Source organism: Artemia sp. Qi Xiang Cuo, chromosome 2, assembly GCF_049724085.1.
Source record: "Artemia sp. Qi Xiang Cuo chromosome 2, ASM4972408v1, whole genome shotgun sequence".
NCBI classification, from domain to species: domain Eukaryota; kingdom Metazoa; phylum Arthropoda; class Branchiopoda; order Anostraca; family Artemiidae; genus Artemia; species Artemia sp. Qi Xiang Cuo.
In genome coordinates, this window is record NC_142795.1 from 95,022,042 (window position 1) to 95,035,009 (window position 12,968).

At 34.2% G+C, this 12,968-nt stretch overlaps 1 protein-coding gene across 1 annotated transcript in view; it reads left to right on the top strand.

Annotated features, from left to right (window-relative positions):
• The window catches only part of LOC148955843 (uncharacterized), an 84,274-nt gene that overhangs the window by 49,390 nt on the left and 21,916 nt on the right, over positions 1–12,968 (top strand). Inside the window, exons 7-9 of the mRNA XM_089104603.1 lie at positions 7,215–7,368; positions 8,993–9,506; positions 11,442–11,577. Of these exons, the coding sequence (XP_088960729.1) occupies positions 7,215–7,368; positions 8,993–9,506; positions 11,442–11,577 (804 nt within the window). The remainder of the gene's footprint in view (positions 1–7,214; positions 7,369–8,992; positions 9,507–11,441; positions 11,578–12,968) is intronic.

Here is a 12,968-nt window from a genome sequence, read left to right on the forward strand (position 1 = left end):
CCGTGGGTTTATTAGCCCCAATTTATAATCCCAACTTGGTGCTCGTCTCAGCCCTCTTGTGCCCAAGCTCGTTTGAGGTGATTCTAGAATGTATGCAACCCTGTTGGAAGCAGGCCGTTTGTCGAGTGACATCATATTACTTACTATACGGCGTACCGTTATCACATTCAATTAAAGGAAAAAATAATACATTAAACGACAAATAAATAATGAAGAGTACTCGTAATTTAGAGGGTAAAAGCGACCACAGCTAACATCTCAAAACCTGAAAAGGAGCAACTTGACGAATTGACTTTCAAAAGGGATTAAAAAAAAGGCATAATTAAAGGAATAAAGTCTAGGATACTCAGGTAAGAGCATCAGGTCAAATAAAATGTAAGAGTTGGTAAAGTCTTGGTGAGTTGGCTATAGCTAAGAATATATGCACATATCCAAAGATCAGTTGACGAAGTGTATGAACATGGGCTACAAGTTGTGGACCAAATATTGAAGAAGCATGAGCTAGAGTTCAACCAGGTTGGTGTGACGACCTTCCATGCTTGCCTAGTCTGGCATATTGTATTTGGTGGAGACTTACTGAATGAGGCTAAAAGTTTTGGTCACCAAGTGTATTGTAATTTGTTGAGTTTTAGTTGTTGTGTTTTTTTAGCTTGCAACGTTGTTACATTTTTAAGTGCTCTTTTACGTCGTGAGTTTTGCACAGTTATAGCTTCTTTTTAATCTGTGCAATTTTTCAGTCTTTTATCTTGTTATTTTTAAGAGAAATTTTACTCTTAACAAAAGATTGTTTTCCAAAACAATTCTCGAAACAGCAAAATAAATAAAACCAAGATATAAACTCTTAAGTAGGATAAAACAGAGCTTAGTGAGTAACGTAAGTGAAAGAATTGCACATCGAGAAATCCGCTTAACAACTTTTCCTTTTTTAAATAACTTTCGCTTTTTTCTATTTCTTTCTCATTGATTGAAATTTAATTAGATCGATTTGACTAAAAAAAAACGGGGTCAACGTTTTAATTCAGCATATTTTTCTAAGCACAAAAATGTACTACAGCATTTAGTATTTTTAAGCAGACATGGCATCGTTTGTGCCTCTTTCTTACTTGAAAATAAAAAGTATAAATAACAAATCGATTTGTTGTATAACATACTTAATTGTCATATTTGCACCCGTGTTGCAAGGGTGAGCATGTCCTCCTTTCTTCTAGAAATTTTTTTAGAAAAATATCACTTGGTGAGTTTAAAGCCACTTTCGGAGAGGGGATAAATCCTGCCCCTCCCTCTGGGGAATATCCATAGATATGCTCATGCTGGTTTGATAATTCCTTATCATTGGTTTGGTGGAGGATTAGCCGATTTGGTTTGCAATCTGGAATGTATTTGTTGCTTAAAAAAAAAATTATTCTCAAAAAAAAATCTCGGAATTTTAGGGTCTTTTTCTCAAAACTGTACAAGGGGGAAGAATTTCCTCGGGTTGATTCTCTGTCCCACTCCTCTATGCTGGAATTCCTTTCTAGGAACTTTTTGTTACCATTTTCTGGTTACAATTCTTCTGAAAGACTTTACCTTGTCGCCTATACATACAAATATATATATATATATATATATTGTTTGTGTACACAAGATATGTCTGTGCACAAGACAAGCAGAGGAAAAATACTGAGAGAAAAAAGTTTGATATTGTCTAGTGACCTTAATTAGTAATAACGTTATTATTATTATGATAAACTTTATTAATAATAATTTATGCTATATAGATGCTTACTAAGACCAGACAGCCCTTCGATTTATAGATACAGTAAAAATTTATAAATATTGATAAAACTTTTATTCAAGAGTGTGAAAAATACGTTAAAGAATTTTATAGTATGTTAAGAGTCACGTCCTTGTGCTTTTATAAACGAAAAAAAAAGAAGGATAAGATAGACTTAACAGCTAGAAAATACAAGAGAGTTACAGGAAAAAGGCTATGTACAAAGAGGAAAACTCGCATCCGAAATTTATCACCGTTCTTTTGCAAAAGTTCTAAATAAAAACTCCTTATGATGACAAAGTTTGTACTGGTTTTTAACCAAACTGAAGCAAATGACCTGCTTATCCGTATGAGTGAGGAATGTCAGGTTGGTATATTTTCAGGTTGTCTATAAAGTGTGCACTACAAATTAGGGATTTCTTGGAAAAGTGTTTTTTACTCGTTATTAGTGCTTAAGATTTACAGATCTGTGAATAGCCCGATATGAGTGTGACCTCTATAATAATTTTGTTGTGTGAGGAGGATTTAGTTCACTGAATATGCTCTTGCTAATACAGTGGAAATGTTTGACTCCTTAAGTAGTAACATTGATATCAATTCTAACCAACTGAATATTTCCACATGTAGGTCCAATTTATTGCAGTCGTGCAGAAGATATCCTATGATTAAAATTAAAAGTCATGGTAGAGGCATAATCTTAATCTAAGGGGAAAAAATTTAATTCTAATCAAAATACCCAATTTCTGACGACCCCCCCCCCCTACTGTTTTAGCCCCTTGCCCAAGGGTTGAATTTGTATGTACATTTGATCTAACCTGTGTCTTAGTCGTCGCATGGCATGCATTGTAATCGTCGATTCTTGCTGAAATAGAGTTAAGGAGCTATATCAATGCAGTTTTTCACGCCATGTCGTATGGTGTATTTTCGCCCTTCCCTGAAAAGTCGTATTGAAAGTACAACTTATCAAAAGAAAGGTCTCGTTTTTTGCATTGAAATTTGGGAAATATCTTCACGTATTTAGACATATTCATTAAATTTTGGGTTCTTTTTCATTGTTTTGCAGTTTGTGTTGGTATTTATGATTATTCCATAGATTTAATTATTTCGTGATTACTGATAATTCTTGACCAACAGAATAAAAGGCAAATTCCTCTATCGAAATGTCGGCATTTTGTGCATGCAAAATGCGCACGTAGTGACCATATATTATTTAGTTTACAAAATAAAATAATTTAAAGTAGTTATATTGCAGATTGTATCTACTTTGATTTCTCATATCCAATTGAGTTTATTAACAGTTCATTGAGTTTAAGTATCTTTCTGTAAACATAGCCGTCAATTTTCAAATGAAAGTCGGGGGGGGGGGTCAGCTTTTCCACATTCAGTTACATCAGATATGTTAGAATTAAATTGTGCTTTAAGAACCCCATTCGAGGTTTTTGTTGGAATTGAACCTCCCAAGCAGGCTTTCAGAGATGGCTCTGCCGTCCGACCCTATTTAGGACATATATTGCCTATGATTTTTTACATAGATTAAATGTTGACACTAAATTCAGTGGAATAACCTGCATGACAACTTCTGGTGTTTGATATTGTTTTAGTTTTAATTCCTCTAAGCCTAGTTTTCTTGACTTAAAGTTGAACCTTTAATCTGCCATCTTTCATCCACAGCGCGTGTCCTAGCTATCTCAACTTTTTTCTCATTATAACACTTTAATCTGTATTGAATCCATATTCTCCTACAGCTTATTGTTTGGAACGCGGTTAGTCTGATGGTTTTTTTTTAATAATTAAGAAATAATATTAACGGCGTCAAATGATTTTTCTTTGCTGAGATCTGTTTGAGGTATTTCACTCTCTTAAGGAGGTATTTATCTTTAAATGAGCTCCACCGGTTGCCGTCAGGGATGCAACCCCCCCCCCCCTCTAGGAAATCTCCGAACAATTCTTAAAGTATGAAAACGAGAATAATTAAGATTTTTCCTGTTTTTAGGAATTTCTAGTTTCCCTCCTTCTCTGGCCTTGCCCATCCAAAACAAATACTACAAAATAAATCAGGCATAATGACGCTTCTTCCAGCCTTTCATAAATAGTTGAAAAAGTTAAGGTTTATGTTAAAACACGCATGCAGGATTTTTTTGGGGGGAGGGTAATATTAATAAAAACACTTTATTTGATAGGCTAATTTAATGGTCCCAGATTAGCCCTTCCAGGTACCATTCCAGATTAGGGATGCCTTGGTCCTATCATGTTTGCTTTTTAGACTAGGCTATACACCCTCCCCCCGAGAAACGGAGTTTTATCTGTCTATTATCTTCATCCGTGATTGCAATATTTATCAAAATAATATTTGAAATGATTTAAAAAAATAGGTTAGAATGGAAGGCATCATGATGATGTGATTAATAGAAACATTTTGCGTTTTATAAAGTAAGAATTGCATTGTTTTAGTATTTTCTTTTTGTTTTTTATTTATTATTGAGGCTTCACATAGCTGGGGGATATAGTAAACAAGCATATTTTTACACTCCTAAGGTACGCCTGCTCCTCCCCCATATTATGAATAGTGAAACCGCTACTTACCTTAATCCTTTAAGGTTTAGGTATAAAAGATTAAAGTTAAGGTTTATGTTCCCGTAGCAATTTTTAGTATATTATTTTTCTTTAAAAGATAATTTTGATATTATTTTATAGGTCATCTTAGCTTGAAAATACTTTGAAAACTGATTAAAAATCGTTCAAAAAAGGACAATTTCCTATTTTTAAAGCAAGTTTGTTATCTTTCCCAATAAAAAGCTCAAGCAATATTATAATTCTTTGTTCGGTGAAGGGATAGAACTGAGACTAATGCATCCAGTGATATAAATATTTCGTCCTTTTTGTGAAAGTTACGTATTTAGGATTGTCATAAAATCAATTTTTTCACTTGTTAATATATACCTTAAACAAGAACGATTCTGGTGCGGGAGTGATCAAAACTCTAAAAAATATATTGGTTTCTTGCCTAAAAATCCCTACCTTTAAAATCTTTTTTTTTTTTTTTTTTTTTTTTTTTTTTTTTTTTTTTTTTTTGCTGTTCTTTTCTGTACTCAGATGCAGAGGCGTCACGTATGGGGGAGCGGAGACACCTCCCCAATGTTTTTAGCTAGTCAGTAAAAACAAATAGATTTTGAGCACTTATTTTATTGACCCTTTTTTGGGGGGGAGGGGGGAGTAAATGGGCTGATGGGAGTAAATTACATAAAATTTTTAGTAGCAATGTCATCCAAATCAATGTGTAAAAATGACCAGCCAGTCGGTAAAATCTTTTCCTCCCCCCCCCCCCCCAGCATTTTGGCTGGTGACGCCTCCGCTCAGATGAATTTGTCTAAACTAGAATCGGAGTGTTAGCAAAGAGAAGAAGCGAAATTATTTTTCCATAACCTCATGGGGAAAAGTATTCGTTCATTTAAATGGTCTACGTCTTCGGCGTAGCCTATTTTAGTTAGCCATAAACAAGTAAAAAGTGTGCAAAGTTTAGTGTACAAGTAGTTTCTCTATTTTTATGTATTTCGAAAAACTTGATTATATTAAGTACACATGAGAACAAAACTTTGACTAAGTTTTATATGTAGATCTTAACCCATATTTGGCTATTTCATTCTTCCAAAATTGGTATAAAATTTGTTGTTGTCGTTGTGACAACAACAAACTTCTCAAAGTGCCTTTGAGATGGAAAATGTCGATTTGAATTCCTAAGTTTAGTTTAGGATAATGGATTGAAGCTTTAATCAAAACTGTGAATTTAATCCACAAGCGTGCTTGGTTTAAAGGGGTGACCGAAAGACACACAGAAAATATCGAAAAATATTTCCTCGGAATACTTTATTATGGGTTTTGGCTCCACCTCTGGGAAAATCCATATATATATATATATATATGTATTATATATATATGCGCGCAGCTTATTTTTAGACCCAGATTATATATTTATCTTCAAGTCTTTCTCATAAATTCTGAATTGGGCTAGGGAAGCGTCAAGAAACATTTTGGCAGTAGGGGTTCACCATGGTCCCGAGGGGGTAGAATTTTCCCTCTTACTGCACAAGGATTTCGAGTGTATAGTGGAAAATTACATTATGTATACCCTCCCCACACACACATATAAAGCCTAATCCTTATACTCCTCCCCTGAAAATTGTTTATTGTGTAAACTTATTAGCTAATCCCCGTTTTCTACAAAAGAGAAAACACATACTCTATAAGAGAGCCACAATTGTTCAGTGTACGTGTCTAGTATTAGGCAGAAACACCCTAGATCATTATCGTCTGTATTTTATTTCCACCCAATATTTGTATGTTTTAAATAAAATTTCTCATAGATGCCCAAATAAATTTTCCTGAAGGGAAACACCCGTCTAAGTTATATTCCCAAAAGTGAATTGAAGAATCGGTTCGGACAGTTTTGTTCATTGAGTTTGTAACCAGCTGAATCATATTCCAGAGATTATTGTATCTTCTGAAAGTTCTGCACAGTTAAAGAACTCTTTACCTAGCTATATTCTTTACTGTATGAATGTGAGGATTCCATGTTTTATTTTAAATTTTGAGTTGTTGATTTTTGATTCTTTTGATAACAACATATATATATATATATATATATATATATATATATATATATATATATATATATATATATATATATATATATATATATATATATATATATATATATATATATATATATATATATATATATATATACATATATATATATGTAAATATATATGTAAATTTATATATAAATATATATATACATATATAATCTTGATAAACAGACAGAAGTTGTATCCTTCGTACCAGCAAACAAATTTCTTTATTGTCTGATGTCATACTAAAAAGCTTTATCAGAGCCACAGTTTTTGTTTCATCAGTATTCACTTCGGGAGGAGGGGGATGGGGAACATATCCAGGAACCTTCACTGGGACCCAAAGTCGGAAGAAAAAACTTCTTACAGATGGAACATACGACATTTGTGGGAATAATTAACTAGCTTTTGAACAAGTAAGTATATATTGAAGTTGTCGATTCATTTAAACATACGTATATATACATATATATATATATATATATATATATATATATATATATATATATATATATATATATATATATATATATATATGATGTATATGAATATATGCTGGAGAGCTGTTGTATATTCTATAATGTATTCGTAATGTTTAAATTTTCTCCTTGGATTTTGTTTCTTCTTTGTGGACTTTGGAAGGTGGTCGGTCTCTTTCTGGGTTTTCTCCTTCAAATTTTCTATTTTGGGGAATTGAATAGCCCAGCTCTATCCCAATAGCTTCTCATTATGGCAAATGGATTTGAATATGAATTCTTAAAGACTATGAATTTATCTCTGTAAAATAAAACAAGGTAGGTAAGATTAAGTTGCATATTTAGTCTACTTTTTAGGTCAAAAGCCAGAAGACCAACCCGTAGAAGATACCGAAGTACCCCCAATTCCTGCTGAAACTCATGGAGATGTGGACCTCAGAACCAATGCCTTGCCAGCTGTCCTGCCATTACCTAGACCTGTTTCTCCACTCCGGGAAGAAAACGAGCTAGGGTAGGTCTTTCATTTTACTTAAGCCCTTTGTTGCTCTCTGACGAAAATACCACCCTACACTACAGCCTCGCTGTTCCTAAGTTCCGTAGTTTATGGACAAGTGCTATTTCCTTTCTTTCTGAGCAATATTAAGAATCGCCTTATCACATTTCCCACCTTTATACAACTTAAGATTGTTACTTCCGATTCCCTTATAAGTTTGTTCAAAGCATGTGCCTTTTAAGTCATCACACTGTACTTCACACCGTCCCCCCCCCCCCCAAAAAAATCAGTTTTTTAAATTATTGATAAAAGAGTGAATCTTATCGTACTTTTTTGTGGTGGTATTAATTTGTTCGTATCACGATCAGTTTTTTTTATAATATTTTCTTTTATGTTTTTTTTTTTGCGTGAAATTTAATGTTCTGACTTTAATAAACAATCATTTTCTGACTTCAAAATTTTTTTTGTGCTTAAGGATTTTGTGTATTTATTTATAATTTTTTTTTTTTATCTAATTTCCGGTAAAAAAAAAGAAAAAGAATGGTGATGCAAACATTTTACCCTAAATTGTGGAATCACGAGATGAAATTAAAAAAAAAAGCATTACTGTCACCGTTTTTGTCATTATAGCTTTTTACCGTTAGGAATTGCTAAGTTCATTTGCTTTTGGTAAAGTTCTAGTTTAGGGGCTTCTTGTTATCTTATAAAGTGGTTGAGTTAGGTAAGTGAAGCCATCAGGAATGAATCTAGGATCTAAAATGCACCATGGAATGGTGTAATCAAGCAACTATCTCTACCCGTTTCCCGTTTCTAAGGCGTAGAAGATTACATACAAGACTATTACAAGATAACAAATATTTTACCTTTTTCTCTTTTTTTTAACTGTTTCTTGTTTTTTAAAGTGTAATTCTTATTATTTCAGCAGAATTATAATCCATATCAAGGTTTTTACTCTAAATTTAAGAGATAGATTTGTAAATCTTTAAAACTTTATAAATCAGAATTGAGCAAAGGCATGAGGCTCGAAACACTTTTCTTGTGCCTGTTTTGAACAGTAAATCTGTTTCTCAAGGCTTCACCTTTATAACACAAAGTTTGTAAACCAAATGTTTGGACCAATGTCAGGGAAGGAATGGAAGTAGGTACTTCAAAATGCCTTCCTGGGGATCATTAAGACTCTGGATCCATCCCTGGGAGTTGCAACTACTCCCTAAGATGAATAACAGCCTCTAATCCAGATTTTTTTTTTTTTTTTTTTTTTATAGTTTAAACAGTGTCGTTACTAATGTGTACTAATACAATAAATCCTTGTTACTGGGGAATTCATCAAACAGTGAGCAAAAAAAAAAGGTGAAAAGTTCCTCGATTGAGTGCTGCTAGGTAATCATTCGGTTTGGCCGCTTGAATTGTCTCTTCTGTCACTAGCAACTGTCCTTTCTCCCTTAATGCCATTCTTAGTTACGGGGTTCTGCTGTTGTAGTTTCGGTTCGGCAACGTAACTTTCATGATTTATTCCCTTTTTTATGCTCCCAATTAATTATAAGGATTTACTACCTCTAATTTTCTTTCTCTCTCACACTTCACCAGAATTTACTAGCACAGCTGTTATTTTCTTCTTTGATCTAATTGTTTTTTGTTCTAGTCTTTTTGGCTCTGAAGATACAGACATGCGAGTTTTCCCGTCCCTTGTTGAAAAGCTAGCGGCCGTTATGCGTCGTAAGAAAGAAGAAAAATCTAAAGAGGAAGCAGCTGTCGATGTGCTTGGTCAAAAGTCTGAACCTCCTGCGGCTGCTCCTCCTGTCTCTAACCTACCTGTTAAGGAAGAAAAACTTGAACCTCCCCCTCCGCCAAAACTTTCTAAGATTCCAAAGAAACAGCCTGAAGCTGAGGAGGATAAAAGAAAGGGCGAAGAAAGGAAAAAGCGCGGAGACAGAGACAAAAGGTCCCCCAAAAAGAAGAGAGAAAGGTCTCAGGATAGAAGGTCTCCAAAGCGATCTCCTTTGAGAAAAAGGGAAAGGGATCTTAGTCCGGTGTCTAGTGGTCGATCACCAATAGTGGAGTATGATAGTGCTAGTCGATCTCCGATATTAAGATCACGTCCAATCGAATTGTCTCCTAGAAGACGCGGTTGGAAAGCATCTAAAATTGAGGAAGAGGTAAGTATTTAAATCTAGTAGAGAGCCGTATGCCAGCGATCGTGGAATGTCAACTTGTGATGTTGTTTTTTATTGGGTTTTTTTTTAGACTTTTACCCTATATAAAAATGCTCGGATGTGAGTAATTTTTGTTTTGTTTTTGTTATTCAAATTGAATTATTTTTTAATATGTATGTCAATTAACGCTTGATTTCTGCTATATATTTTTTTTCAGATTTAGCAGCAAAATTTTTTGCTAAATATTAGGTGAAAGATGGTAAATGTAAATTTTAAACCATATAATTTTTGTTTGAAACAATTTTTGTTTCGACAATAGCAAATTTGAGATAATTTAGTGCTCTAAAATATTGTTTCTTTCGCTAAGTAAAGCTGAACTCTTCTCTATCAATACAAGCTTCGAACTCCCAGAATTGACTTTGATTTCTCTCTCGGTGGTTGGGTTAGTGACATGGCTGGTAAGCTCGTACGGAATTGACTTTATTCTGTTTTGAAAATTTTTAGTTCGTTTGGCGAATTTTAGGCAGTTTGAGAGCATTCTGCTCTCATAGACTCTAGACATGAATTTCCCTGCATCTAGGCATGGTGTAGTGAGCCATGCATTCCTTTTAGAATATCATAAGGGTTTGCCTTTTTTTTCGGTTTATCATAAGATCTTTACCGTATATAAAAAATGCTCGGATACGAGTAAATCTTTTTTGTCTTTTCAAATCGGATTTTTTTGTAACGTGTATGCCAATTGGCGCTTGGTTTCTATTATATATTGTTTTTTAAGTTTTTGCAACGGCATTTTCTACTAATTATGTGCAAATCTGAGATAATTTAGTGACAAAATTCTAGCTCGTTTGGCCAATTTAAAACCATTTGAGAGCTCCCATAAATATTCGAGATTTGAGAGCTCTAGACATAAATATTCCTCCCTCTAAGCATAGTGTAGTGAGCCTTGCATTCGTTCTAAAATGTCATATGGGTTTTTATTAAATGCTGCGTTGCATATGAGTAATAGCAGATAATTAGATTGGCAGCCTTTCTAAATGATTTCTGTAATAATCCAAATGGATCCTTTCTTGTACCCTAAGAGTTGTGAGTTCCCTCAGTTATGAAACCCTGCACTTGACGAGTCTCTGGGCCACAAGCGGCTATTAATGCTCTTTTTAGCGGTTATATTAAAAGAAGAGATACACAGACACAGAAAAACATTAATAAATCTTTGAGGGTGTACGCCATTTCCAAAAATAGTTTAGCATTCTTTCTTCTTTTTTCCTCTCGTGTTATATTACAGCCTAACCTTAACAGCTCAATTTCCTTCTGCAGTTTACCCTGGCTAGTCCCTTCTTGAGGAGTTGGCATAAATGTAATGATAAATCTTGTAATAACCATTTTTGGCCTTGCCTATTTTCCTTTCTTTTTAACTAGAAAATAGAGGTGAAATAGATTAAGGTAGAGTCCTACAAAATATAAGAAAACTATTTGACAACATTAAAGGTCATTTCCGATATTAAGCCGTGTCGCCAGAAATTACTGAACACGAATGTAAATTGAAAACTAGTTAGTGTTCAATGTCCCGCAGGTCTTTGCAGACCGCAAATGGCAATCTTACAGCTTTCGGCTGATTTTGAATATAGACGTCTTCTTCACCCCCAAAGCACGAAAAAGAATCTTGGCCAAGTCATGGGTTACTTCAGTGCGGGGTACGGGGAAGGGGTGCCCTATGAAACAAGAAGGTACTAAGAAAGTGTAACAAAAGAAAAAAAAACAGAATATTTGCATTTAATTCTGTTAAAATATCCGGTAGTACTTGTCACACCCCTGAGAAAATTTTCTGGCTGTTGGCCAGAAAATGTTCTGGCTGTTTGCCAGCAATCACTGTTTGCTTGCGTTGGTGCGCTTTCATTTTGTTTGATCTAAGGTGTTCATGATTTTTTTTTTTTTTCTTAGCCAAAGATTCGGGATTTTGACCATCGACGTGAACGGGAAATGCTACCAGCTGAACGGGGTTTAATCCGCCATCCTCCTATGATCCGTCCATTCAAACCGGACACTTTTGGAAGAGGGTGTAGACCTGATAAAGGAGGTAAGAATTTTTGTTTGCAAATAATTATTAGTACATAATAAACAATTGGGACCATGATGCGTGTACCACTGAATAAATGAGGTTTGTATGTTTTTCTTCTGTCTCGCTCAGCAATGAATTTATATCATGGTTTCCATAGCTCTTGGTTCTCATAAGGAAGTGAATGACAATGAATTGCCACCTTTGGAGTGTGGTGCTCAGGTTTGATAGGATTTGTGATAGGACCGAGGAAGATATTGCATCCAGGTATGTACCCCGAAAAGGGGTATCTGGTCTTTGACTCTCCCGAGTCCTGCTATTTTACGATCCTTGTATAACTTCTTATATTGTCCTTGTAAGTCGCCTATTTTTGGTGATTTCCGAAGTTGTAAAAAAGAAGCTAGTATAAGAATATATTGATATTGTAAAAATTGTATAAGTTATAGTAGACAAAAATTGTGATAATGACGCCTATACTGATGGATAATAAAGAGGTTAATGTTTTGATCAGTTCTTCCGGGTAATGATTTTTATGCAAAAACGTCCAAGTTTCCCTTATTAAAGCAATTCGGTTGTAGGATCGAACTGATCTACGACGAATAGTGACTCATCACTGGTTATGATGAGTCACGTCCCTTAAAATGTGTTGTAGCGTTAATGGTTAATTCTGTCAGAAAGTTCAATAATATTGAACACTTAAACGATCTTATCAATTTTTACTAGGTATCCTCTTTTTTTAATTCTATTCCCTTTCTCTATCTCTTTAAAGTGTTTCTTTCATCTTAATTTGCCTTTTTTTCTTTATTATTCACAAATCCTATTTCAAGTCTGTTCAGGTCCTCTGTCTTTCGGACCCGAAGGTCCTCCTATGTGTTCTTGCCTGTAAATATGTAATTCTACACCAAATCAAATAGCGCAAAACCTAGTAATGAATACAATGAGTAGTGTATATCAACTTTCTCTCTGGTTTTGTATGTTCTAAGCTTTTTCTTCAATTTTCCCTACTGAGGAATTTTTCAAAGATTTAGAGTTTTTACAGATCCAGAATCAACGACTACACAGTTTTTTCTTCGCTATTAAAGTGAAGCCTCCAGATTGCCATTATGGCGTTGAATCGGTCTTGTCAATAGTCTGAAATTGTCCAATTCTTGTTGAATCAGAAATTATTCGAAAAATCGGTCTTACTATTGGAAACAAACGAGCAAAACAAATTTCTTGAATTTGACAATGCTTTTTGTCCATAAAACCAAACATTAACAAGCTATTGATTCCTAAAGACAATTAAACCTTCAAATTTAAGCTGCACCTTCTTAAGCTGGAGGTGCAGCATGTGTCGTATATGTTAAGTCTAGAACGAATAGAAATTAAAATTAAAAGTCGAGGCAAATTTAAAATGAAGAGAAATTCATAAA